Here is a 27,198-nt window from a genome sequence, read left to right as displayed (position 1 = left end):
TGAAAAGCTGCTCAACATCACTAATCATTAGAGAAATGCAAATCAAAACTACAATGAGGTATCACCTCACACCGGTTAGAATGGGCATCATCAGAAAATCTACAAACAGTAAATGCTGGAGAGAGTGTGGGGTAAAAGGAACGCTCTTGCATTGCTGGTGGGAATGTAAATTGATACAGCCACTATGGAAAACAGTATGGAGGTTCCTTGCAGAACTGAAAATAGAACTACCATATGACCCAGCAATCCCACTACTGGGCCTATACCCATACACCATAATTCAAAAAGACACCTGCACTCCAATGTTCATTGCAGCACTATTTACAATAGCCAGGACATGGACGCAACCTAAATGTCCTTCAACAGATGAATGGATAAAGAAGATGTGGTACGTACATACAATGGAATATTACTCAGCTGTAAAAAGCAATGAAACTGGGACATTTGTAGAGACATGGATGGACGTAGAGACTGTCACAGAGAGTGAAGTGAATCAGAAAGAGAAAAACAAATATTGTATATTAACACATATGTGTGGGCTATAGAAAAATGGTACAAATCAACCAGTTTGCAAGGCAGAAATAGAGACACAGATGTAGAGAACAAACATATGGACACCAAGTGGGGAAAGCGGAGAGGGTTGGGGGGAAATGAACTGGGAGATTGGGATACCAAATTGTACACTCTAAATATATGCAGTTTATTGTAAAAAATAAAAAAATAAAAAGTTAAAAAAAAAAAGGTGTTTCTTTTGTCTCAGGAGTTCCAGGCCTGCTCAAATGGTCCTTCATGGAAAAAACACCCTGAAATGAAAGCTGAGAGGAGAGACACAAGCCATATATGGAAACAAAATATCAGAATATCAGGAAAGTCAGCCAGTGGTAGATGTCTGAAGAGGTAAAATGAGGTCAGCTTGGTGGGTGGGCAGAGGGCATTGCAGTACCAATCATGTGATTTGGGGTCTGGATAAAGAGGTGGACCAGATTGCTTTCCAATCTAATCTTGTAGTTACAATCTGTCTTTCACTTTCATAAGGTTTTTCTTAACCACCTCCGCTGTTAGTAAAGAACTTCTTTGGAATCAAGAAACAGAAACAATGAACTCATGGATTTTGCATCAGGACCATTTTGTGAGATCTACTATTTGCAATCCTTACCTCAGTTGTTAATGTTATGGGCATGCCAGCCCGCAAAGCCTTGTTCATTTGCCATGTTTACCTTGCCACCAGTGGAGCTATCCGGGTAAAGGGAAAATATTTAGAAGTAGTTAAAGAAAAGTGATAAAAGTGATTACATAAACTTGCCTCCCCCCACCACACCCCACCGAAAGGTGTCCAGATTATGATTAATTCCCCAGAATCCTTAATCATGGTAATAGTTGAAAGGTCCAAGGCTATATAAATCAGACTTAGAAAATAAATGGGACATGAAAATTCTTTTGTGCATGCAGTTGCCTAGGGTCTGAGAGAGAGGCAATATGAAACACCTTGTAAGTATATTTTCTGATTTTGAATATAAGTGCTTATGTTTCTAGAGCTAGAATAGCCATGGAGCAAGTAGTTCCTTTTTTTCCCATGGACTCTTAGAATTAATCCTAAATAGAACTTCCAGATATTAACTTGGCACATAACCTCCCTGTTGGTAAGCCACTCTTTTTAGAACATCAGAATGATGTGTCTTTCCCCAAAGAACTAATAACTAATTTCTTAAAATGTCAAGAATCTTTGGGGATTGAGTAGATATTCACATGTTAGGGTCTTTTCTTCGTAGACTCATTTATAAACTTTCAGCAAAGGAAGTTTCAAGTGTATTTACCATATGGCACCAATTCTAAGAATCGTTTAATAGAATCTTATTGCTATCTGCATCACATGTTTTTCCTTGGTTAACCTCACTGAGTTGCGGTTATTGTTCAGAGAGTAGCTGTTTTCTTTTTCTTTGAAGATGTATCTCAACTCACATTCATGGTGTCATCACATGTGGAATATTGCATAGGATATTGTGGGGAAGGGGAGCAAGAGGGTTTCCTGTCGATTTCAGCTTATGTTGTAAGTGCTCTTGAGTTGAGTGAACCTTAAGTAGACCAGATAATGAACTGTGAGGTGTAGGGAAAGGTTCACTGCTTCACTTATCCTAGCCTGTTCCTGTCCCTCTATTTCTCCTTCACTTACTGTCTGATGCCTGAAATGCCTTCAACAGGTAAGGCAAGTCACACTAAGCGCAAACGATTCACTGCAAATATCTCAAGAACTAGTCACACCTGAGTAAAATCTATTTCAAAATAAGGTGTAAATAAGTCATGCATCATTTTTTATGCTCAGGCAAGGTGGGAGACTCTAGAGAAAAGAAAAGCAGGAGGGTACCAGATTCCAGAGGGGACAGAGAGGGTGTCCCCACTGGTTGGGAAGAAAGAGAGAGGTACAGAAATGAAAGACTAGGGACCTGAATTATCACTTATTTTACAATTTGACTTGATGGTCCTTTGTTATGTGCAGATCAAGTGGTTGGCCATGATGCCTAATATTTTGCCCAGCGATTGACAGTAGATGTAGAGCAGAACTAAAGGTATCCCTGAATGAATAATAAAGCTTTGCTTCTTGAGTAGCCAGCACATCCCATATCAACCACACCGAATGGCAGTCTCCTGATATGCTTGAGGCCTCTAGGGCAAGAGACACTGTGAAACTTATAGATCTTTTAAGAAGCCTCCAACCCTGGGGGGTCCTCTGAGTTCCAGGCTCTGGGTTCATCTGAGTCTAAAGGAACCACTGAGGTGCACTGATATTTGTTTCCATTTCAGATTGCATCTTCCTTCTTTGTGATCTTCTCCCTAACTCCATCTCTGGCCCTGATGGTAAGTGAGTGTGGAAAAGGTCCAACCTGTCTGGTCCTCCATCAGCAAAAGTGTTACAAAGGTGATAATCCAGAATGGCCCCCTCAAATTTCTTGTGAGGACCCCTTTAAACCTGCAAAAGATGGGCAATGCAGGAAATCTGGACTTTCAACTGTTCTCCCTGTTGCTTGCTTTTCTCCAGAACATCAGTGACAGCCATCCTCTGGATGGATCTGTTGGGACCCAGAGCATCCATGTTAATGCCTTTCGAGGTATGGTCAGCATCCGAGACAACAATGTTTTGAGTGAATGGGATGGAGTCTTGGACTACGAGAATGTAAGATGTGGAACACTTTCATTACAAATGCCAAAGAAAGCCTTGTCTGCTCCAATATTTAGCTTCATGCTTTTCCAGACAGAAGAGGACCCTGTCTACATAGACTTTCTCTAGGTTTAGGATCTTGAAGGAATACATCTCTCTAGATAACGGACCGGATTTCCTGCATTGGCAGTGACTTCTTTTCGAGTCAGTGATCATAGGAGGAACTTCTGTGGTCTCTAGGAATCCCTTTGTGTTCCTCTCCTGTGTTGGCTTCACAGGGCTCCTGAAGGCCTCTGAAATAAGAGAACCATTTCAAGAACCCTGATTTCTTATAACTGGTATGTGCTATAGAGGTTCTTGTGTCTTGATCTCAGATTTTAATCCGTTTATTTCCAAAGCAGGAGAATAATTTATCTTCACTTTTAGAAACCTTGCCTCCACGTGCCCAGATGGTCAGATATGATGAGGTATGACCTGGCAGAAAGAGGCAGGAGTGGGAAGGGACGGCTCCTTGATAGAAAAAGCTCTATAACCAGAGATATGACAGGCTTTGTGTGCTGAGTTTCCTCATCTGCAAAGCAGAATCAATGGCTGCCTTTCCTACCCAAAAGGACTCTGAGAGGATTAAATGAAGGAAAAGCCCATACTCCTTACTCCCTGGATGGCCCTCCGCCGTCCAGTCCCTGCTGTTTGGAACTCCACCCCACCCCCCGGCCCACTTCCACACTGGACATCTCAGGACAGACCCCACAATCACAGGCTTTCTCTCTGCTCCTTCCTGGACCTCCCTTGCTCTCCTCCCCGAACACCATCCCCCTCACTCTTCACCTGACCTGCTCCCGATTTCCTCAAGGACACAGCTCCTGAGTCCTCCTAGACGACATGCGGTCCAGGGATTTCCAACTCTGCTTTAAGCCATAGAGATTTTTCTTCCAACAAAAGATTTCACAAAATTCCACTCTATGGAATGGAAGTCAGAACTGCTGTGGCTGGAGGAGGGAGACGGGCTCAGCCGGGCTCAGCTGCAGAACCGCGGCCTTACTGCAAAGCTCAGAGAAGCTGAAGGTCAGGTCCAGGGCCACGACAGGAGTGGTCAGAGGCAGACCCAGAGCCAGGATCTGAGTCTAGAGGTCCCGACCCAGGCTCCTCCTCACCCCGTACATCCAGAGGGCACTCTAACTCACACACTGGCTTCACAAGCAGGCAATATCTTGTCTCACCCCTCATGGCATCCCTGTGGGAGAGGGTCTACTTTTCCTTCTTAACAGATGGGGAAGCTGAGGGTCCCGGAGGCAGCTGAGGACCACGAACAGGACCTTAAATTCAGCTTTGTTACTGGGGCTGACACCCTACCACTCCAGTCCCAGGCTGTTAAGGACATGCAGAGTGCCCTGGGGGATACCTTCCCATGGTGCCTGCAGCAGTGACAGTGCCACGGGCCCTCGGGGGCAGCAGGGCTCTGTGTGCATTGCCAGTCCTGCTGCTGGTGCTTTGCTCTGGTACTCAGGGCCACCCTCTGCCGTGATGCTCCACATCACAGTCTGAAGGACAGCTACGTACAGCACTGATGGCAAGTAGGAGGCCACTATATTGTGACTGAATGAATGACAGCGTTCTGTTGTGTTGCTTTAAGGCCATCTTGGTGGCTAAGCTGTTTAGCAAGATGGCCTGTGTCCTGACCAAGATGGATGAAGCTGTCTTCCCAACTTTGGATGACATTAGTAAGGCCCTGGACCACCAGGTAAGTGAGACCAGCTCACTGTGGTCCCCTTCTAGTTTGGTTTTTCCAACTCTACATCCTGACCTCCTAGGATGATGCTGTATACATGGGGGAGTTCAGTTCATACTTGTTCTTAATGCCTATGAAATTCCATCATTGTGCAAAGGACTCCAAGTCCAGTCCATGGCCCATTTAAATCACATCATATGAATGAAAATGGACCAATGAAAACTCCATACAATGCCATAATTTTGGTTTATTCCAAAAGGGTGTGAGCTACATATTAGTGAATATAAATAGTTGAACATATGAGGGTGAATCAAAAATTATCTGCATTCTGGTTATATTAAAACTTTTATAAATTCTACAGTCAGAGTGAGGATAATTTTTGACTCACCCTCATAAATTAATTAGAGTAAACTAATAGAGCATTTTTATCCTCGTGCCTTATCTCCTCCCCTGCACACCTCTACACACATACATATATATTACCTTTAATGTAAAATGAACCCAGGACTGCTGAAACTCTCTCCCCCTCGGCCTCTTAAATGACAAGGGCTGTCAAATAAATTAAAAATCATCAGGAGGTCCTTGGCAAGTCATTGAAATCTGGCATCGTTTGCTTAAATAACCTGCCCAGCACATTTGGGCAAAATGAATGTCCATGGCAGGAGGGTTGCTGATTCTTAGGGAAAAAAAATGCATTTGGGGTCACATAAAAATAAAACAAATTATCAATTTTTTAAAAGAGAGGTAGAAAGTATTCCCCTTATCTGATTTATAACAAGTAAAAGCATAATATAAATGAAACACACAATTTTAAATCTATTGTATGTTATCATTAGAGATGAGAAAAGCACTGGAGCCTTGGAAGAGTTGAGAATTTAAGGGTGAAAGGAGTACTGCGTCCCAGGGACACGCAGGCTGACACACAGATTTTTTTTGGAGGAATGTCGTCACCTTGTGGTCAGACAGGATATTGCTGCTACAGACAAAATTCAAGGGCAAGTTCGGGTTCATGGCTATTTTTGTGCACAGGAATAGTTTTCTCACTCTTCCTCCTTGCTGCACGGCATCTATCTGCTGTCTCACCATTTTGAAATGCCACCTCTTCCAGGCTTTAAAACATTATCCATCCACTCGAGGTCTCACCTACATTGTGTTGCCCAACCGGGTCAAGAACTTAGCCCAGTATGGAGCGCCCATCAAGGACATGTGCCGACAAGTCCCCACCTACTTCGCCCAACAGCAAAAAGAAGGTTTGTTAGTAACTAGAAACTCATGGGAGAGGCAAACGGTGCAGTATGATTGTTCGGTTCTTGGCAAATTCTAATGACAGTTTTCAGGTCTATTCCCTCTCTTTGCTACTGGGTATAACAATAATGAGGCCTGAGATGTATTTCCCCCTGGTGGCAGAGATAACTCCTGACACCAGGGATCCCTGAAAACAGGAAGCAGAGTTAACTTAGCTTTACCAGAAGGTTGAGGACAGTCATTTCACCATCCAGATTTTTTTTTCCCCATTTCCTGTTATTTATTTATTTATTTATTTATTTACTTATTTATTTATTTATTTTCTTCAGATCTTTATTGGAGTATAATTGTTTTACAATGCTGTGCCATTTTGCACTGAAAAACAAAGTGAATCAGCTGTATTTATACATATATCCCCATATCCCCTCCCTCTTGAGCCTCCCTCCCACCCTCCCTATCCCACCCCTCTAGGTCAGCTGGTAGATACTCTCCCCCAAAGTTTCCTCCTCTCCTCCCTCCCCCCGGCCCAAGCAGCACAGTGCCTGGCACCCCCCCCCCACCCCCCATTGGAGGCCCATTGCTTTGGGGTTCTCAGTCCTCTTCTTTCTCAGGCTGCCCAGATGCTGGAAGGCAAGACCCTGATAGTTATAGATCACATGCTGGGAAAGGAACGTCTCAGTGGCTGGCATCCCTGCTGGGGATATGGTGGGGGATCAGTGGTGACAGGCTTGGAAAGCTACCAGATAAGACTGCAAACTCTGCGTGCTGACCCAGATAGAGTCAGTAACCACTTCCCATTAGGTTGTTGCCTGCCACTCACATCTTAGTATAAACTAACCCAATGAACAAGGATTCTTCACAATAGGAACTTCCAGCAGGAAAACAAAGAGAACTTGAGGGGCTGGGGGGTTAAAGAGGATGATTAAAGAACAATAAAAGAAATAGGAAAAAAGAATGTGGAGCCAATTATTACAGCATTGACGAGAGCTTCCATTTTGTTCCAGAGTCTCTGGCTAGTAACGTTGTCTTGAACATCACATCCGATTTAGGCACAACGTATGATATGTCCACTCTCCTTGGGGGTCTTAGAGCGGTTAAGTGAGCTTTTAAACAAAATGCTTCTCTTTCTTCTCAAAGGTAGTGCACTGGCTATTGACCCCGATTCCTGTTTTGAAGTCCAAATTCTGTCCTTCCTGGGACTCACCATCTGTGGGGAGATCCCTGGGCTCTGAACCTCCTGGTAGGCCACATGGAGAGCAGACCTGCCTGGATGGGGCCGCTGACCTGAACCCAGAGCTCGGGGACCCAGCCCACCACTGCCGATGGGAAGCTGCTCATTTCAGGCCTCCACCTTCACCCTTTTGACCTAAGATCCAGCTCTGTAATCTAAAAACTGGGTACACTTTCTCCCTCTGGCTTAGAACAATAAAGTTCCTCACCTCCCTGGTCTAGCAGATGAGCCCTCCCTGCCTGCACTGTCTTCTCTCCAGTTACTGGGTTCCCATCCACATGCTGTCCACGCCATCACATACCAACACGGTGCAAAGGAGGATGTGCCTCTTCTAGAATCTCTCACTTCTAAGGGCCTCGCTTTAGGGTGTCCCTTGAAGAATCCCTTCAGAATTGGGGCCATAAATAAATAAATAACAAAAAGACACCATAGCACAGACTTAAGCTTTGAGGTATGAGGTCACATCTCTGTCTCCTGCAAATTGATGCTCAGATTCTGTGGAGGCCTATTCACTGTGGCCCTCCCTGAACCATGAAAATCCCTGAGAGAGAGTCAAGCACATGAACCAGACCTCCAAGACCTCTCTTTGGAACTGGTCTAACCCACCTTCGTGGGAGCACCTAGGCATTGCTCTCTATTACAAGTGAATAAGATACCTGGCCTCTTTGCACTGGTTCTTTAACTGTCCATACTTACAACTGGGAAGGACAGAAAGTCAGCCTCTCCCACAGCATACAGAACATCCCTGGCCCTTCACCTTTGAAACCAGAACAAATAAGGAAAGAGTACTGGAAATACAGACACAGATGTCCACCAGAGGTCGTGGCGGAGTTTGGGGTAAATAGGACGCGACTGGGGTGTGTGGGGGTCGGCGTGCTGAATGGCGCATGCGCCTGGAGTGCGAGGCCTCGGGATGACCTCAGCATCGATTTTAGATTTTCGGGAAATAGAAAGGAGCGCAAGCTGTGCAGTCGTGATGTGGTGTGGTTACCTACAGCCCTGAATGGAAAAGTGATTGCATGAGAAAGGCCCAAGATAAACCTCTAACTGGGCTTAAATAAGTTATGGTTGGGCAGGCCAGAGGCTCTGAAACTATGGGTTTGGTCACAAGCAGCTCGTCGAGGATAAGGCAGATGGAGATACATGCACAGAGCATTCAGGTGGAAGTATCAGATGAGATACGCCAAGGTTTGGTCAACCAGAGGCCCAGAGAGGACCACAAAGCATGATCCGGGCCCCCAGGGCTTGGCCCAGTGAGTCCCGGAGTGAAGTGCCCATGGCTGTCCGTCCGTCCTTGACCAGTATCTGCCTTATCCCTGACATCTAGCCTCCAGCAACTTCAGGACCAGTCCCTGCCTAGGCCCTTGTGCCTGAGCCCCTGTTACAGTTGCCTGGACCCCTGCTCCCCAGCCCTCTGTGATGGTGTGGGGGTGCCCGTCGAGCCTTCCCCTCCGGACTTCGGACTCTCAGCTGCTGATCATTGCCACATACCTGTTACTCCCAGGACACTTTAGAGCCCCCGGGCGTCCACCACACACATCTCCCTCTGTTACCATCCCTGCAGACGTTCTGCCAGCTAGACTGCTTTCCTTCAGGAAAATCTAGGTTCCAGGGCTGCTGCCCTCCTGTGCATCATCACCTTTGGCTGCCGTTGGCTGGGCTGCAGTAGCTCTGTACCAGCTCTGAGAAACAACAAGCACAGCCCTCTAGGCCTTACAGGGCTTGTCAAGGTAGATTTTGGTCTTTCAGTTTAGAAGCTCAATTTTTATCTTATAAAGAATCTTCCAGGCGTGTACCAGGATTTAGATCCTTTAGGAGCTGGGATTGGGAGGGACAGAATTCCAAAATGTCGTAGACTGAGTGACTTACAAATAACAAACATTTATATCTCACAGTTTTGGAGGCTAAGAAGCCTAAGATCAGGGCACCAGCAAATTTGGTGTCTGGGGAGGGCCCACTTCCTGGTTCAGGGACAACTGCCTTCTCACTGTGTCCTAATATGGTGGCAGGGACGAGGGAGCTCTCTAGGGCCTCTTTTATAAGGGACGAATCCCATTTGATAGGGATTAGGTTTCAACATATGACGTTAAGGAGATACAAATAGTCCAGCCTACAGCATCACCCTGCTAATGATCACTGTTAACATTTATCTGTGAGAGTTCACCTAAACCATCCGTGAAATTCACTATATTTTAATCTCAAACCAGTGCCCATCATCCTGACCCAAACATATTCCATCTGTATCAAGACCACCAGATTTCTGTTCAAAATACAGTCACCCTGATATTCATAACAGGCTGTTTCCTCCATCTGTGATTGAAGAACTCGAGCTTCTTGCTAAGTCCTTTGCAATAACCTCTGAGTGTCCCTGGAAGGGCTAAGAATGAGCCCATTTGTCTTCCAAGCAGGGAAATCATCTATTCTCTTTTCTTCCCCCTCCTCCATCTTTCTTGGCACAGCTGCTGTCACTGACCTCCGCCAACATCTCCAATGCTGCCTCTTAGGACTGGGCCGAGGGGACTGGAAACCCACAGCCCACCGCGCTCTCAGCTGAGCCTTCTCCGCCCCCTGCCGCCCCTCCACTGAGCATGCGCCCTGGAGAGATGCTGCCGTCTCAGCCTCAGGGGGTCAGAGGAACATGCGCCCCCCCCCCCCGGACTCATCTTGAAATAGGAAAGTCTATTTCCTATTTCGAGTCTACTGACACCCCACGTTTCGGCATCAGTACTTCAGCGTATGCCCTGATTCCTTAGAGAAATTGTAGTGAAAAAAAAGGCTTTTCGTTTCTGTTGTTTCTGCTCACAGTCCCCACCCACCCCGCTGAGGCCTGGAGCATGAGCCCTTTGGAGACTGGACTGGGACAAATCTGAGCACAGGGCTTCACAGTGTGCTCCGCAGTGCTCCTCCCGTCTAGGACTTCTGGGATACGACCGTGTCCCAGCTCCCTTTTTCCTGAGCTTTCAATCTCCCTCGGCTTTGTCCTTATCTTCCGGCAGACATGCACTGGAGGGATCATCGGAGGTCCTTGGTCTAAATCCCAGCTGGGAACGGCACAAAACCCTCCTTCCAAGAAATCTCTGAGATTCTTGTAAAAATTCCACCCTTGCCCAGGAGGCCCCTCTCAGAGAGGAGGGGCAAGACAGAGGTCAAATTCCCTGCCTCCCAGTTCAGCAAATGATGCTCCTGTGACAGGGTTCCTTGTAGGGGGAAGCTTGCTCCCTTCGCTGGCCCCACCGCTTCCACCCTAGATGCAGGCACCCCTAACTGTCCTCATCACGCCTGCCTCTCTGCAGCCTCGGGAAGAGCTGACTGGCCCCGAGTCCCAGGTCTGTGGGTGTGGGTGGGCTGGTTCACCAGCCGAGGGTAGTGGCTGCCCAGTGCTTGTTCTCTGGCTGCCTGCCCACTCCACGTGCTCAGCTTCCCCAGGGGTCAGGAGTGGGGCCCCTTATCCTGCCAAGAATGAGCCGCTTCTCCTCTTCCTGCAGCTGCCTGGGGTGGAGAGACCATCCCCACAATTTAAGCTGTATCTGGCGGTTATTCCTGAGGAGTATCTTCATTGACCTCATCAGTTTTGGTGACACTTTTCAACCAGGCAGCGCCCTCGGCCCTCCTCCTGGAGCTGAGCTGCTGCTGTGGTGGACGTCGTTCGCCCGCAGCACTTGGCCCTCTGGCCTGGCTCCAGGCACGTGGGGCTGGAGCACGAGCCTTTCAACGCTGCTGTGGGCTCCCTACAGCAACGGCCAGTATGTGGTGTTTCCTAAGACTGCCACAGACTGGGTGGGTCTTCTTTGTATTCAATTGTGTTTTACATTTTAAAAATACATAAACGTTTTTAGTGAGATATAACATACAGTAAAGTTCACAGATTTGAAGTACACAGCTCAATGAATTTTTACGTATATACACCCATATAGCCATCACCTAGAAGGAGATGTAGAACATTCCCTACACCCCAGAGGGTTCCTTCATGCTACTCCCAGGCCTACCCTCCCCCAGCCCTCACCCTAAGGGAGTAGAAAGGGACATGGATGGAATCTGAGGAGCTCTTAGCAAAAATCAAATCTAGTCTGGCAGGACCCATAGAGTGGGGGCCAGCTTCAGACTATAAAGGGATGGCAACTACCCCAAGATTCTGCCTATTATAGCAATCAGGTCAGGACAAGCAGGAGAATAGCGAGGCTCCCAAAGGTAATTAACAAAAGGACAGGATGGTTGGCCATTGACCAAGTGCCATGGACCTAAGTCCATGCCCTCATGGGTTAGGTAATGGTGACTTTTCAGAGAAAGGTTGAGAGGTGGGCTGTATTATTTAGAGGTAGTGAGGGGAGTCACTTCACTAGGTCACATGCTGCAGCATAAGCAGGAGGGACCCATGCCAGAGAAAACTTCACTAGTGGTTAAAAGGATGCTGGGAAAATGTACTTACCACCTTACAGTGGGGTAGACCCCTAGACCTCCAAATCTCAAGAAACACTTCATTCAGTTCCTATATGTGTCCTGAGCCCTCCACATCAGAGTTTCTGCAACCTCACACATTGCTCCTGGAGCTGAAGGAGCAACAGGGGATGGTGTGTGGATTAACAGAAGGAAGAGCAGGCCAAGCCAAGCTAGACAGTGGTCTCCAAGTACCATTTATTTCTCAGTCATTCTATGAGTAGCACACAGCGTTGCCTTTCTGTAGCACAAGTGCAGCAATGTGATGACCAGAATTTCCAAAGGAGTTGTGGGGGTAAGAGAAGTGGAAACAATAGTGTTGGAGTGGCCTCAGATCCTGGGATATGTGTGCCAACTGGACCAACTCCATCTTTTTTAGGTGTGTTCGTAAGGAATGCTTTTTAGCTGCAAATAAAGAAAATACAGTCACAGTGACTCAAGCAGATAGGGGTTGATCTGTATCATGTGAGTCCAGGGAGAGAAAATCCCAGCTGGTGTTGCACTAGAATGATGTAATCAGGCATTCCAGCTCTTTCTTTCTTTCCTGAACTTTCCTCTTCAGGATTGCTCCCTGGTGGTCCCCAAATGGCAGATGCATCTCCTGCCATCAGAAGCATGTCCACATTGAGGGAAGGACTATAGGAAAGGGCAAAGGGCAGAGCTGCATGCCATCTGAGTCTGCCCCTCTTCTTCCTGGAAGCCCCACTTAACAGACTTCCACTTAGATCTCATTGACCAGAAGTGAGGAGTTATGACACCCATAGGCCAATCACAAGCTGAGGAAACTGACATTACCTCATTTTCTTAGGGAAAATAAGATTTAGCCCAGGATTTCTTACCCTAAGCGCTATTGGCATTTGGGGTGAGAGAATTCTTTGCTGTGGTGATGTCCTGTGCATTGTAGAATGTTTAGCAGCATCCTTGGCCTTTTTCTACCCACTACATTCCAGTAGCACCCCCTCCAGCTGTGACAACGTCTCCAAACACTGTGAAATATCTCCAAAGTAGAAAAGACCACACTCCAATTGAAAACCACCAATTTAGACTAAGTGTTATTGAAGACTTGGAACTAAAGTAAGGAATATATTCCCTAAAAGTAAGGGGTTTTTTAACAGCAACTTAAACACATTGAGGTTCTCCTGGCAGGAAAGAAATGGATAGGGAATGTAAATTAAGTAGTCAGTGGATTTTTTTGCTGTAGAAAATTGGGAAATTCTGATCAACAATAGATGAGGAGGAGGAATGGCCAGGATGGTAGAGTAGGAAGACCCTGTGCTCAATTCCTCCCACAGGTATCCCCCAAATTAAAACTATTTACAGAGCAACTATTGGTAAGAATGACCTGAACACTAGTAGAAAAGATCTTCTACTAAAGATATAAACAAGGGACCACAACAAGATAAGTAGGAGGGACAGAGATGTGGGATAGTCAAGATCTACACCCTAGGTAGGTGACCTACAAACAGAAGGGTAATCACAATTGCAGAGCAAGTGGTCCAAACCCCACATCAGGCTCCCCAGCCCAGGAGTCCTGCACTGGGAAGATGAGACCCCAGAATATGCAGCTTTGAAGGCCAATGGGCTTGCATTTGGGAAAGCCTGAGGGCTATAGGAAACAGAGACTCCTTTCTTAAATAGTGCACACAAAATATCACACACTCCAAAGCCCAGTAATTTGAGAGGAGCCTAAATCAGATGCATTTGCTGACCTTGGAGAAATTCTTGAAGCGGCTGGAGGCAACTGGGACTCACCCTGTGGGCACAGGTGCTGCCAGTAGACATTTCTGAGAGTTCTACCACAAGGGCACTGGAGCTGGCAAACACCATTTTCAAGTCCTCCTTCTAACCTGTTAATGCTGGGACCAGGCCTCACTCACTAGCAGTCCAAGACCTCTCAGTCCAAGCAACCAGCCACTGGGGACACAGCCCCATCAACCAGAGGTCCAGCACCAGCCAAAGGCACTCCCACTAGCAGGCCAGCAATAGCCCTGGGGCCCCCAGGCACCACTGCCAGTCATGCTAGGGCCCAATTTCATCCATCAACAGCTATCAGCCTCTGCAGTAGGCAGGGCCTGCATCCAACCAGTATGAGGGCCAGACCCACCTACCAGTGTGCCCACAGTAGTCAACCCCACCACAAGAAAGGGGCCACACAGCCCATACAGAAGACGCCTCTAGAGCACACAGCACTGGTCACCAGAAGGGAGTGCGCTACTGGGCCCCATAGAATGTCTCCTGCATAAAGTCATTTCACCAATATAGGGAAACAAAACCAACCAACCTAATACATAGAAATAAAAATAGAGAACCAGGCAAGATGAGGTGACAAAGGAATATGTTCCAATGAAGGAATGAGATAAAACCCCAGCAGAAGAACTAAGCAAAGTTGAGATAAACAATCTACCTGATAAAGAGTACAAGGTAAGGATTATAGAGATGCTCAATGAATAAACAACCTAACCTACCCCCTAAAGGAATTAGAAGGAGAACAAACAAAGCCCAAAGGCAGCAGAAGGATGGAAATAATAAATATCAGAGAGGAAATAAAATAGAGACACAGGAAAAAAAAAAAAGAAAGAAAGAAAACATCAATGAAACCAAGAGCCGGCTTTTAAAATAAGATTTAAAAAAATGATAAACCATTAGCCAGGATCATCAAGAAGAAAAGAGAGCGCACCCAGATAAACAAAATTAAAAATGAAAGAAGAGAAATAACAAGCAGTATCACAGAGATACAAAAAAATCATAAGAGAATACTATGAACGATTATATACCAATGATTATATACCAAGTTATATAAAGATTTATTTTTTATTTTTTATTTATTTTTATTTATTGGCAGTGTTGGGTCTTCATTGCTGCAAGGGCTTTCCCTAGCTGTGGCGAGCAGGGGCTACTCTCTGTTGCAGTGCACGGGTTTCTCATTGCAGTGGCTTCTCTTATTGCAGAGCACGGGCTCTAGGCTTGCAAGCTTCAGTAGTTGCAGCACATGGACTCAGTAGTTGTGGCTCACGGGCTCTAGAGTGCAGGCTCAGTAGTTGTGGCACACAGGTTTAGTTGATCTGCGGCATGTGGGATCTTCCCAGCCCACGAATTGAGCCCGTGTCCCCTGCATTGGCAGGCAGATTCTTAATCACTGTGCCACCAGGGAAGCCCCATTTGTTCTGTTTTATGATTCCACATGTAAGTGAAATTATATGTATTTGCCTTTCTCTGTATAAACTATTTCACTTAGGCTAATACTCTCTATGTCCATCCCTGTTGCAAATGATAAGATTCATTCTTATCTAGGGCTGAGTAATATCCTGTTTGTGTGTCATTTACTGTGAGGAACAAAACTTCATAGGAAATAAGAACTCCATCTACAAGCCTCACCAAACTATCTGCAAAAACGCCTTTGGCACACTCCTATTCTGGGTCATGCCTGCTCTCTTGAGCCAGCTTTATTAGACAGATAAGCTCCCCTAGTATCCTTGATGCTTTGTTGTGGTTAGAAAAATTGATATCCAAATCAAAAATATACAGTGGATGAATGGATACAGAAGAAGACCCAACTATGCTGTCTAAAAGAGACTCACTTTAGATTTAATGATACACATAGGCTGAAAGTGAAGGTATGGAAAAGATAGTCAATGTAAATGAGAACCAAAAGAGAGCAGGGGTAGCTATACTTATAAGAGACAAAATAAACTTTAAGTCAAAAATTGTCACAAGAGACAAAGAAGGTTGTCAGATAATGATAAAAAGCTCAATCTACCAGGAAGATATAACAATTATAAATACATGTGCACTCAGTGTCAGAGCACATAAACATAAAAAGCAAACATGGATTGATCTGAAGGGAGACATAGATAGCAATACAGTAATACTAGCGGACTGCAACACCCCACTTAATCTACTCATTTAATAATGGGTAGATCATTCAGACAGAAAATCAATGAGGAAACAGCAGACTTGAACAACACTATAGACCAAATGAACTTAACAAACATATACAGGACATTCCATCCAACAGCTGCAGAATACACATTCTCCTCAAGCACACAGGGAACATTCTCCAGGAGAGATCACATGTTAGTCCATAAAAGAAGTCTTAACAAATTTAAGAAGATTGAAATCATTCCAGGTATCTTTTCCAACCACAATAGAATAAAACTAGAAATCAATAACAAAAAGAAAATACAAAAACTCACAAGTATATGGAAATTAAACCACACACTCTGAAAAAACCACTTGAGTCAAAGAGAAGTCAAAAGAGAAATTAGAGAATATCTTGAGAGAAAAATGAAAACAGAATTAGTGTCTTCCTTCCCCAACCTTTAAGAAAGGGCTCCTTTCTGGAGAAGATTTAATGGAGCCCCAGCTTCCTTGTAGCTTACATTTGGACTCATTCCTTTTAGGCATGTGCCTGGCCTATTCCACCTGCTTCTCCTAATAAGTATTCAGCATGACAGCAGCACTGAATAGGGTCAACTGATTTAAAGAAAGCAGAACTCAAAGTTCTGCTTTTAAAATGGTAATAACAGTATAAAAACTAATAAGAATAACATAGTCCTGAGTGGCAAATTCCAAAGGAAGTTGCCAATCACAACACCCCTTCCTCTATGCCACCCACACCAGCCCCAGCCAGTGGAGTAAGAACGTGTCCCCATGTGATTCAATTAGGCTTCTTTCCAGAGATTTTCAAGTTAAAGCTAATTTGAAATTAGAATTAAGAGTCCTTTCCTCTCTGATGATGACACAAGGAAGATGGGGACCCTGGGGCTCAGAGTGATGTTGGTTTTACCACCATGGAAAAAGCCAGTGTAAGATCTTGAGGCAGACATGTAGAGAGAGAGCTGAGAGTGGAAAAAGATAGTCTGGCCACCTTCAAGCATCTAGTGCTAACTTCCCAAATCAAGACCAGAATATCCCTATCCTTCTATGGTGAGATGAGACAATAAATTCCAGCCATCCCCACCCCCACCTCAGTTATTTTGACTTGGGTTCCATCACTCGCAAACACTAAGGGCCCAGCTAGAACACTCTACCATTCATTTAGCACTTTATTATACACTCTTTACTGTTATTATCAAGTGTTTTCATGTAAATGACTCACTTCCCTGACAAGAAAATAACTTTCTTTATTATGGTTGTCTTACCAGCATATCTCTCCCAGTGCTAATGGCTATTAAGGAGTAGATGTATAGTGTTAGGGATAGGAGCAGTTGATGAAGACAGAAATTCTTGTTAAAGAAGTTCCTCTTTGTTCTGAACTTGCACTTGCTGACCACTCCATATGATAACCAACTATACGATCTGGGAATTTGCCACATTATGCAATTTATTTGAAATACTAGAAATTGTTTTCCTTCTGCATATTGACTTGACATTCCCTGTTGGTCCTCACTCCTGTAAAGATTTTCAGTAATGTGCATCTTTCTTCCTCCCTCTCTCTCCTCACTCTGGGATGAAATATATCATGACAGTGTTTATTAAGGTTGAGTCTACTTCTCTGATCAGCTGAAAGGTATATGAATGGCCCTCACAGCTGGGTGCTTTGCCAGAGGGCATTGTTTTCTTCAGCTGAGCAGTCAAGCTGTCTGATACAGGTATAAATAATCCATCCCCCTCACTAGGTAGAGGTCCATGCCACCTAAGCCCCTGCTCTACCTAGGTGTCCAGTATGTTGGATGCACAGATGGGCAGCTGGTCTCAGTGTCAAATGCAAAATGAAGACTTGTATATAGCTGACCAGCCTGTATGTGACTCACATATCTTATCTGGGAATTTTCATGCTACGCACTTTACTTGAAGTCCTGGCAAATTCTTTTCTTCTATAGGTTGACATAAACGTTGTTTGGCTTCCCTTTGCTTCTTACAAAAAAAAGCAAACACCCAGATATCTATAAATATAGTATTTATGTTTTACTACTGAATCTCAAAATTAGTTGGGACATTGAGATAGAATTTAATTTGGCCGTTGAGTGGAAACCAAGGGTGAATTTCTCTGAAAAGATGGAACCAGTGGGCTGATGCCTTTAAATGTGAAGGTCTGCACAGATGGAAATCCCCAAGATGCCCAGCAACCCAGCCTTTGCACAGCCTTCAACACCAGTATCATCTGAAAAGGGGAAAAAATTTTAAAGAAAGAGAATTAAGAAATTATTAGAATTCAGCAAACCAATGCCCTTTTGTAAATGTCTTAACTAGGGGATGTACATGTAATTTCATGTTACCCAAGATTTTAGCTATACTTCTATTGCAAAGAGCAACAATATATTAGCTTAAATGAGCCTGACAATTTCTGGAAGTGCTCTCTGGCTCAACTCGATTGATGCTACAATGTTCTGCATTAATGGCATGCCTGTGTATCTTTACTAATAAGTACTAATGACCTTATGAAATGAAAAAAATCTTAATTTTTTTTCTGGGCAATAGAAAGCTAATAAACGCTAATTCTTTTCTTCTTTATCTACCTTCCACTGCTCTGGGGAATTTCTCCTGACTTTGCCACCTGTGACCCAGCTTTTCTTTCACTCTGTCCACTCTGTCATATTTAGCAATTTTGTCTAAAAATACCAGTAATGACTGTAGTGACATATGTTACTTGGATGAATCAGGGTTTTGATTCCCTGTCTCAGTCCACTTTGCCTGCTCTTTATTGAGCCAATTTTATCTTAGATTCTGAGACTATTTTTTTAACTTTTTTGAGAAATAATTGACAAGTATATTTGTACATATTTAAAGTGTACAACATGATAATTTGATATACATATACATTGTAAAAGATCAAGACAGCACATTCATCACCTCGTGTAGTCAACACAGGTAACTCTTGTGTGTGTGTAGTAAGAATGCTTAATATCTATCCTCAGAAACTTTCAAGTATGCTATACCATATTATTAACTAGAGTTACCACACTGTACTTTAGAGAATCCAATGGGTTTTCCCTGGTCCCCAGAAATCTTTTTTATTCCATTCTCTGTCTTAACTCATTAACTTCTCCATCAGACTATGTGTTTCTTAAAGGCAGAGTTTTTCATTTCTGTCTCCCTAACATTTAGCACTATTTCCACACATGGTAGATATTTAATTCCAAAAGTAAACCAAATTGAGAGGCATGTTTCATGTTTATTTGTATCTCACACAGCACCTGGCAGAGTGGCTGACATATTGGAGCTGTCAAAAAAATTTGGTGAAGGAATGATTTATTGGTACTCACATGTCTTTTCAGCCACTTCCCCCTTATACAAGGGGATATGTTCACAGAGCTGCCTGATGGGTGATCCAAACAGGAACCAATCCACATTTGTGATCAGAGACTGCAGGGGGTTATACTTGACCCAGATATATTTGTCAGAGAACATGTTGTTCAAAGCCTAGATCAGTAGGATAGAGTGAAATAGGATGAAATAAATTGACATAATCTGGGGTACCTTATTCTAAATTGTGATTTTTTCTCTTTCAAATTATTAAACAGGAAGTGGTCAGGGATCTCAAGACACCATCTCTTTCTGACCACTTGGTCTGTAGAGAAGCCTCATTACTACCAATGTTATTTTGCAGCTGGTGACAATGAAACTCAGAGAGGGTGAATCCTGTGCCCGATGAAAAGGCACAAAAGAAGAATTAAACCTCAGGTTCCTAGCCTCACGCAGTATTTGTTTATTCTCACTATACTGTATTTCTTTGCACCATTGTGTATAATTGGATAGCATAACTTCACTCATTTTACCTGCCAATCACTATTTCTTAAAGCCTTGCTCTGAGAAGAGAATGTTTAGTCCTTTCTACAAAGACACTGGAATTTATTACAAGTTTTTGTTTGGGGGGCTGTATGGTGGAACTCAAGCTAAGAGATTTATTCCTGCTCTAAAATCAATAAATGTGAAGATGCTTAAAATTGGAGAGTACCATATCCACAGTAAGGTATGATATTATGATCTTCTCCCCTACCCTCTTCATTTCTCCATGGGCACCAGTATCCCGTGGCTCAAGAACAGGGAATACTTAGGGTTACCCTAGACGTACCTTCCTCTCGAAGATGTACCGTTTGAGTTGGTCCAGAGCAGGGATGGCTTTATGGTTCATCTTCAGGATGAAGCAGGCTCTTCGGGAGAGCACCCTGGATGCGATGTAGCCCTGAAGCAGCAAGAGCATGGTTACTGCCGCTCCGAGTTCACTGGGTTCTGAGCTTGGTGAGGATGGGCCTTGAGGAAAGCCTTGAGCATGCGCAATGAAATTTTCAAGCTGCAATCGATTCTACCCATTCGACTTCTTTTACATAGTCGTTTTACTTTTTCACTTGTTTCTATCTCTGAATTTGTGTATGCCCCACTTTTCATGTTTTGCGTCTACAGTTTGGGGTTTGAAAGATTGAGAAGAAGCCGCTGTCTCTTTCTATTGATTCTGTTCTGCCTCGTCCTCAATTTGGAGTAAATACGGTATTCTTTAGAGCTGTGCTTTCCAGTTTTTAGTTACCAGCCCATTTAAATTCAAATTAAATAAAATTTAAAATGTACTTCCTCCATTACACATTTCAAGTGCTCAGTAGCTACAAGTGGCTAGTAGCTTCCCTATTGGAAAATGCAGATATAGAGGGTTTCTACCATTGCAGAAAGGTCTACTGGACAGTGATGCTTTAGAAGCTCTCCTCAACATACCCCTCACCTCCACACATACATGTTTCATTGATTCTCCCCTCCCCTCCTTCACCATCTTCTCTCCATCTTTTCTCCACCTCAGACCCAAGCTGGCTGGATAAGGATGGGTTGGAGGAAGTTGGGATTGGAAGAGCAATGGAGGGTGAGGTCCTTGGAGTGAAGAGAAATCTTCTGGAATCTTCATCCAGAGTGGAATTTTCTCTACATAGTTCCAAATAATTATACAGCCTATAAGATTGTATATCATACAAATCTTTCCAGTTCCTATTTTTCAGCTCTCGCAAATTGCCAGTTCCTAAAATCCAAAAATTGACGCCGAATCTGATGATTAGTAGAAGAGGTTTTAACCAAATTCTCACCTGTTCCCATGTTATTTTTTTTCCCATGTTATTTTTTAAAGGTACTTTTGTGATTTCCCTGACATCTGCTTAAAAACAATTTCAGCACAACTAGTTGTAAATCGTATCTTTCAAGGACTCTATGCGTCCAAATGTGTCATGGAACTCCCAATACCAGCAGGGCAGAGGCAGTGAGAAGGTTTCTATGATAAAAGGGGAAGAAAGGCATGTTCAAATGTCCAGTGCAACAGACTACAGGCTACTTATATCCACAGTGTGTAGCTCTCTCCATAGGTAAAAGCAGGCTCATCATCCAGGTGGAACAAATGGAAAACAAACAAATGAATAAGTGAATCAAAGACACAATAAGTTTTCTGAGCAGGTTTCTGGGACTTATTGTTAATAACAGTAACTGAAACTTGGAAATAGTTTAATATTTTTATGCATAATTAACATATTTTCATTCTTCCAGAAGAAGTATGACTTATTGCATATGCATAATTAAATATGTAGAGTTGTTCTGGATTTCTGCTACTTTGTGACTGCTTGTTTCATGATTGTTCTTTGCCTGCATAATTTTTTGTATTAGAACCCCTACTTCATTCATTTAGGCATTTGACAAACATTTTTGAGAGCCTGTGTGCCATGCCTGGCCTTGGGTTTTGGTCACTCTTCTAGGCACTTTCCGAGCCTGTAGTTAGCCTATATGATTATGTTTTCCACCTGAAAAGGTCAAGCAAATTTGTATGCTTCCTGTCTCATTGCATTTTTAAATTAGAAATTATTTTGTTTGTTTGGTTTCTAATCAATTTCTTGATTATTTAAAGGGAAAAGCAGAGGTAAGGAAATTCTGAAAGAATTGCAGGGATAGATCCTGGAATACAAATGTGTAAAGAATGGCTGCCACTCCACCCTTTAGAAATCCATTCTTGAAGAATATAAAATATGGCTGCTTACATGTTTATAGTCAAAAATCGTGGTAGAGGACCATGATCCTTCATGGATGTTAATGATGGCGGTATTCTTTTCATTGTCAATTGTCATTGTCTCCTGAACAGGGCCACCCGTGTCAGCTGGGCTGATGATGTTATAAACCTAGATTGACAAAGACATAATGGTTTTTTTCATAAACATGTGTATATGAAAGGCAACCCTCCCTGCAAAGTAAAGCCTTCTCTTGCTTTGAACAAGAGATTGGACCTTGACATCTCCACTGGCATCCCAGATCAAAGCCCATGTTAAAATAGGAAAGCAAAGGTCTTCCGCATCGTTCACCATATTATATCCACACAAAGAAATGGCATTACGTGAGAAACGAAATTAACCACATTTTAAAGCAATGGGTTACATTTTGTAAGGTATTGTGTTTGGAAAGAATCAACCTCGTTGTTTCTGTTACTGGTTATTTCTGGAATTTCATCCCATGTAGGCCATGTGGACTCTCTACTGTCTTTCAGATTATCTCGTATCTTTTTTCTCTCCCAATATCTCCAAGATATAAAGTCTATAGTGAACCAACTCACCTCATATCCGTGAGATTGTGTCGCAAAGATGGCCAGTGCCACCAGAAATACCATCTGAAAAACAGACCAGTCACATCTGTTCACAATAGGGCTGTCACTTAGGGTGAGGACATGAGGTGATGTTGGACAAGACAAATACAAATATCTCAGAAAACATATTCTTAAAGACACTGGTGGGAGGTCATGGGTGGTCAACAGCGCATTTCCAAAATGTGAAATACACATTCATTTATTTGACAGACATTTGTTGGATTCACGCTATTTTTCAGACACAGGTTCTACCTTTGTTAGCAAATTTCCAACCCTTCCTAACAACACAGCCTTCTAAAAAGCATGTTCTTAGCCAGAAAAAAAAAAAAAAAAAACCTTGGGGGAGGTGAGCAGTGAAGAAGGACTCATTTTACTAAGGGGAGGACCCTGGTGGTATTCACACTGGCTTTTGTATATACAGGAGTCAAGTTTTGTTTTATAATTAAAAAATTATTTATTTCCTTGAGATTGAGAGAGTACAAAAGATTTAAAACGGATTCATGGGTGATAGAGATACAGTAGATCCCTAAAGGGAAACTGGAAATCTGATGCTTGGAGGCATGATTAACTTTTGAGGCCAATATCAAGGAAAACCTCCACATTCTCCTTAGTGATACCATCAGGCTAGTGTTAGGCCAGCAGACTGTAAGCCTGCATGGAAGCACTGCTGACATTTTGCTGTAGTTCTATGAGAGTCTCATCTAACATGCTGATCCCAGTTTTGTGTTCTCTCTTCTGAACATCACAATGTGCAGCACTGTCACTGAAACTGCTGATGGAGGGGGTCTTCAGGAAGGCAGATATTTTTAGAACCTGTCAGTGGGATTTTCCTACTTCCTTTTGCATCTCACCAATTATGTCTCTCCTCGTGACTGTGGGTGGAATGTCTCACATGGACATATGTGCAGATGTGCAACCTGCTTACTTGCATAGGGACAACCTAGACTCCGGGGCACCTCTAGTAGCCTCTGACTCTCCTGTGTATTCTGTGTAATGGTTCGAATAGGTGGGTGAAGGGCTGGCCACCTTAGTGGTATGATTAGAGATAGCTCAGGAAGTGTCCCCTGCCCCCAAATAACCACTCACCCAATACCATGATTCATATACCACAGTTCCAGGTTTGTGTTTTAGGGTTAGGTATCCTCTTAGAAAATTAAGATACCCTGGGAGAGGGAACTCTTTAAGCTGACAGTCTTTATCACCTTATGGGGAGGTATTATTTTGCTTTCTCCTTCAACAGCTCAGTGAGAATAAAGGATAGAGTCTGGAGGAAGGAGTTCCATTCTGGACCATAACATAGTCAACTAACTGTCCATGGAGCGCTGCAATGTGGAGCTGTGGGAGATTGGGATCAGGGCTGGAATCAGCTGGAGTGGCCATGGCAGGATTGCTTTGCCATGATTGCTCCTGTAAGTGGGGCCTAAGATGGGGAAATTTTAAGACTAAACCTCACATGTACTGGCCTGGGGAAATCACATTCCTCTGTGCCTCAATCTCCCCACCTGTAGAATGGGGCAATACTACTCAGCTCATAGAGTTGTTTAAGTGAATGGATGAAATGATTCATGCAAATGTTTAGCATAGGGCCTTGTACACACTTGGGAAATGACAGCTGGCATCATCATCATCATTATTATTATTATCATTATTGATAGTATTCTTTTTAAATCACTGCTTCTCCTTTAGATAGTAAACATAGTTGTCCTAAAATGCCTACATTCCCTCCAAAGTTCATCATAAGGAATTATTATTAAAATATTACAAATTAAAGTTCCCTAGATATTTCCAATTTTTTTCTTTGTATTTTTTTAGTAAACATCTCGAGTAACAGACAATGGACAAATTAATATTAAACATTATTCCTGCCAAAAACAGCATTATTTCAATCATAGAAGCTTATAAGCGTGCAGTGTTGTCTAAGACCCTGAAAGCCGAGGCACATTGGATATGAACATTCTCTGCAAGCAGCCACCGTAAGGGTACAAAGAAGCATAAACAAATACTCACAAGGATTTTCATTTTGCCTGAAAGGAAGAAGCTGCTGGAGCAAGTGAGGCTGCCCGTGCAACTTCTCCTCTTTATACTGGCTTTCAGGTGTGGAAATCTCTCTCCAGAAGGATCACTTTGGAAAAGGCCACATCCATACCATTGACACACCCCAGCAAACTCCTTTATCAGGACTGAGACCCAACCACATAACCTGATATCAGCGAGGTTCATTACTCACTAGTGAAAGTTTGCCACGTGGTCACTCTGTAAATATTCCCTTATCTTCTTTATTTGAGATTTCAATGTCTACCCTTTAAAAATATTGCAAGATGCCTGTTCTATACAAACCTCTTGTGGTCATCTATATCTGATGTTCCTAAATCTCCCCTGATGGCAAAGTCCACCCTTAAGACCTGAGTTGGGCCCCTACTCAATGCCTTTTCATCCCTGCCTTGCTTGTTGAATTTTTCCACCCAAGAGGTGGATATGAGACTAGAGGCACGGACAGTGTCTGGGGCCTGATTTGAGGCTTTATGGCTTTACTTCTCCTCCCATTTACAGTTGGTGCCAATTTCCAGAGATCCCTGGGGAACAAGACTCAGAGATCTCTCTGTCCAATTATCAGCGTTAACTGAATTTGTCATTAAACTTTGCCCAAAACTCCATCAAAACTATGACTTATATAGTTCTCATTTTCTTGAGATGCATTGAGAACTCCTCAGATGAAAAAATAGAGAGAATACAGTTTAATTTGAGTAATTTTTATAATGTGATATCAGAAAGAGCTAGCCAGCATTAGAGTTGAATCATGAACTCAGATGTGGGGAAATACAAAAACAAATACTACCTGTAAATGGCAGAACTGTTTAGAACTGAAAATTACTGCAGTAAGCAAAGAAATAACATAAATGATGCTCTTGTTCTACAGCTGGAATGACTTCCTAACCAGCAGATTTTTAAAAATAGGGCTTTTAAAAAGCAGACATTTGGGCAATTTGGGGGTTACCTACTTCACTGGAATTCCCCTACCTTGGCTATTTAGCTGGGGTAAATGTAAAATGTACTGTTTTATTAAATCTTTCTAAGATAGCAACAGCAAGAGGATTACAGTTTTGTAGTACACCTGCAAATTTTCTCCAATATCTGGCTCCAAAATCCCCCTAAAATCACACCTATAGATATGAGGAGAGACAGAGGTATTACACTCTACCCTCTACTTTGTCTCCTGTCCCAGGATCTCTGAGTGTATAGGTCTAATAATGACAATAGTTATTATTTATGGAGCACTTAATATGTTCTAGCACTTTCTAAGCACTATTCATATATTAATTCATTTAATCCTCATAACAATCCTATAGGTTACTTTCTAACTGTGTTTCATTTTACAGGTAGGAAAATTAAGGTCCACAGAAATTAAGTAATTTTTCAATGGTACACAAATTTTAAGATCAGGAGTTCGGATTTGAGTGCAATCTGACACAAAGAGTCCACACTGGTAACTACAATTACCATCTGTCCTCTCTGATTAGTTGCTAAGTGAAACTTCTTGCTCTCCTGAGATGGAGGCATTAGCAAGGAGTCTTTTGGTTCCAGAAAGTTTCTTGACCAAAAGGTAGACTTAGAAATAGGCCTACCCACAACTCAAGGGTGAAACTTTTAAACTGGAGGAATGAAATGCTGTGCTTGTAAAAGTTGCTATAAATGAAATTCAAGAGTAAGCTGCCCAGCTCCCCACTGAGGGTGTGAAATGGCTGACCTGGAAGGGCCTTCTGCTGGCCTTACCCACATCGTAGACACTCTTATTCGGTGAGTCTGAAAAGGGGCACAGCCATGTGGACTTTTAAACTTCCATGAGTGATTCTAATTGAAAGAACTGTGCCAAGTCCTGTCCAAACCCCTCTTGAGGAAACTAAGACTCAAACAGGGTAAGAAACTTGGCCAAGGTCATATTAGGTACAGTTAATGGCAAAGATAAGACTTTTTCTTGCTATTCTATTGTTCAAACTAAATAGCAAATCCACTCCCAATTATTGATTTTGTTAGTTGCCTTTCCTTACATAAGTTTGAACCCATTTTAACGATTACCTTTTTATTATGAGACCTATATCCCCTATTTTTACATTCTTTCTCTCCTCTCTCTCTCTCACACACACACGTGCACACAATTTACTTCTGCAACTCTTTTTCTAATTCGTCAGGCACTTACATTTGGATATATCATAATATATGAGACTCAATACATCTAAAATAAAAGTTGTTACATTCTTTCCCCCAAAGTAAACTTCTTTCTGGACATTGTTATTTCTGCTGACAATTTCCTCCAGTTTTCCTCCAGGTGTTCAGGCTCACCTTAAAGTCATCCTTGCCTCTTCTGCCATTTTTCCTCTGTAATGCCTTACCCATTTGTGTCTTTCTTTCCAGTCCATGAGCTCAAACTCCATTTTTCTTCCTCACCACTACACACTGTCCCTATCACAATGACTTTAGTCAGAATTGTTACACTAGCTGCTGTAACAAGCAACACCCAAATCTCAGTGACTTCACAACATAAACTTTTATTTCTCATTCATGTGAAGTCCAATGCAGATGACTTCATAGTGGGTGGCTCTCCTCCAATGGATAACTGTGGCTTCCAGCTTCTTCTTCATGTAGCTTCCACACCTTCAATATGTAGTTTTGTGGTTATCCTGGCATCAACAAGCTGGCAGTTGATAGTTTAGATCAAAAGCATGAAGAAAAAACATCTGCTCTTAGCTTCTCCAGAATGAAAATGACCACATCCATTCATTATCCATTGGTAAGAACCAGTCATATGGTCCTATCTAGATGTGAGGGAAATGAAGCTTAGTTCTGTGCCAAAAACAGGAAGCCAGGCTTTT

The 27,198-nt window shown here is 43.1% G+C and overlaps 2 protein-coding genes across 2 annotated transcripts; one reads left to right on the top strand and one right to left on the bottom strand.

Moving 5' to 3' along the window:
* Positions 1 to 1,421: 1,421 nt before the first annotated feature.
* Positions 1,422 to 7,577, top strand: LOC130857781 (gastrokine-3-like). Its single transcript, XM_057743549.1, has 6 exons — positions 1,422 to 1,488; positions 2,800 to 2,853; positions 3,035 to 3,169; positions 4,788 to 4,895; positions 5,992 to 6,133; positions 7,266 to 7,577. The coding sequence occupies exons 1-6, from the start codon at positions 1,477 to 1,479 to the stop codon at positions 7,358 to 7,360; spliced, it is 546 nt and encodes a 181-aa protein (XP_057599532.1). The 5' UTR covers positions 1,422 to 1,476; the 3' UTR covers positions 7,361 to 7,577.
* Positions 7,578 to 17,813: 10,236 nt separating this feature from the next.
* Positions 17,814 to 24,349, bottom strand: GKN2 (gastrokine 2). Its single transcript, XM_057743436.1, has 6 exons — positions 24,338 to 24,349; positions 22,301 to 22,354; positions 21,735 to 21,872; positions 19,808 to 19,918; positions 18,999 to 19,155; positions 17,814 to 17,896 (listed from the first exon to the last, which is right to left on the bottom strand). The coding sequence occupies exons 1-6, from the start codon at positions 24,347 to 24,349 to the stop codon at positions 17,814 to 17,816; spliced, it is 555 nt and encodes a 184-aa protein (XP_057599419.1).
* Between the last annotated feature and the right edge of the window lie 2,849 nt (positions 24,350 to 27,198).

This window comes from Hippopotamus amphibius, chromosome 7 (assembly GCF_030028045.1).
Source record: "Hippopotamus amphibius kiboko isolate mHipAmp2 chromosome 7, mHipAmp2.hap2, whole genome shotgun sequence".
In the NCBI taxonomy this organism is placed as follows: domain Eukaryota; kingdom Metazoa; phylum Chordata; class Mammalia; order Artiodactyla; family Hippopotamidae; genus Hippopotamus; species Hippopotamus amphibius.
Note: the sequence above shows the minus strand (reverse complement) of the source record. Positions and strands in the feature narration are given on the sequence as shown.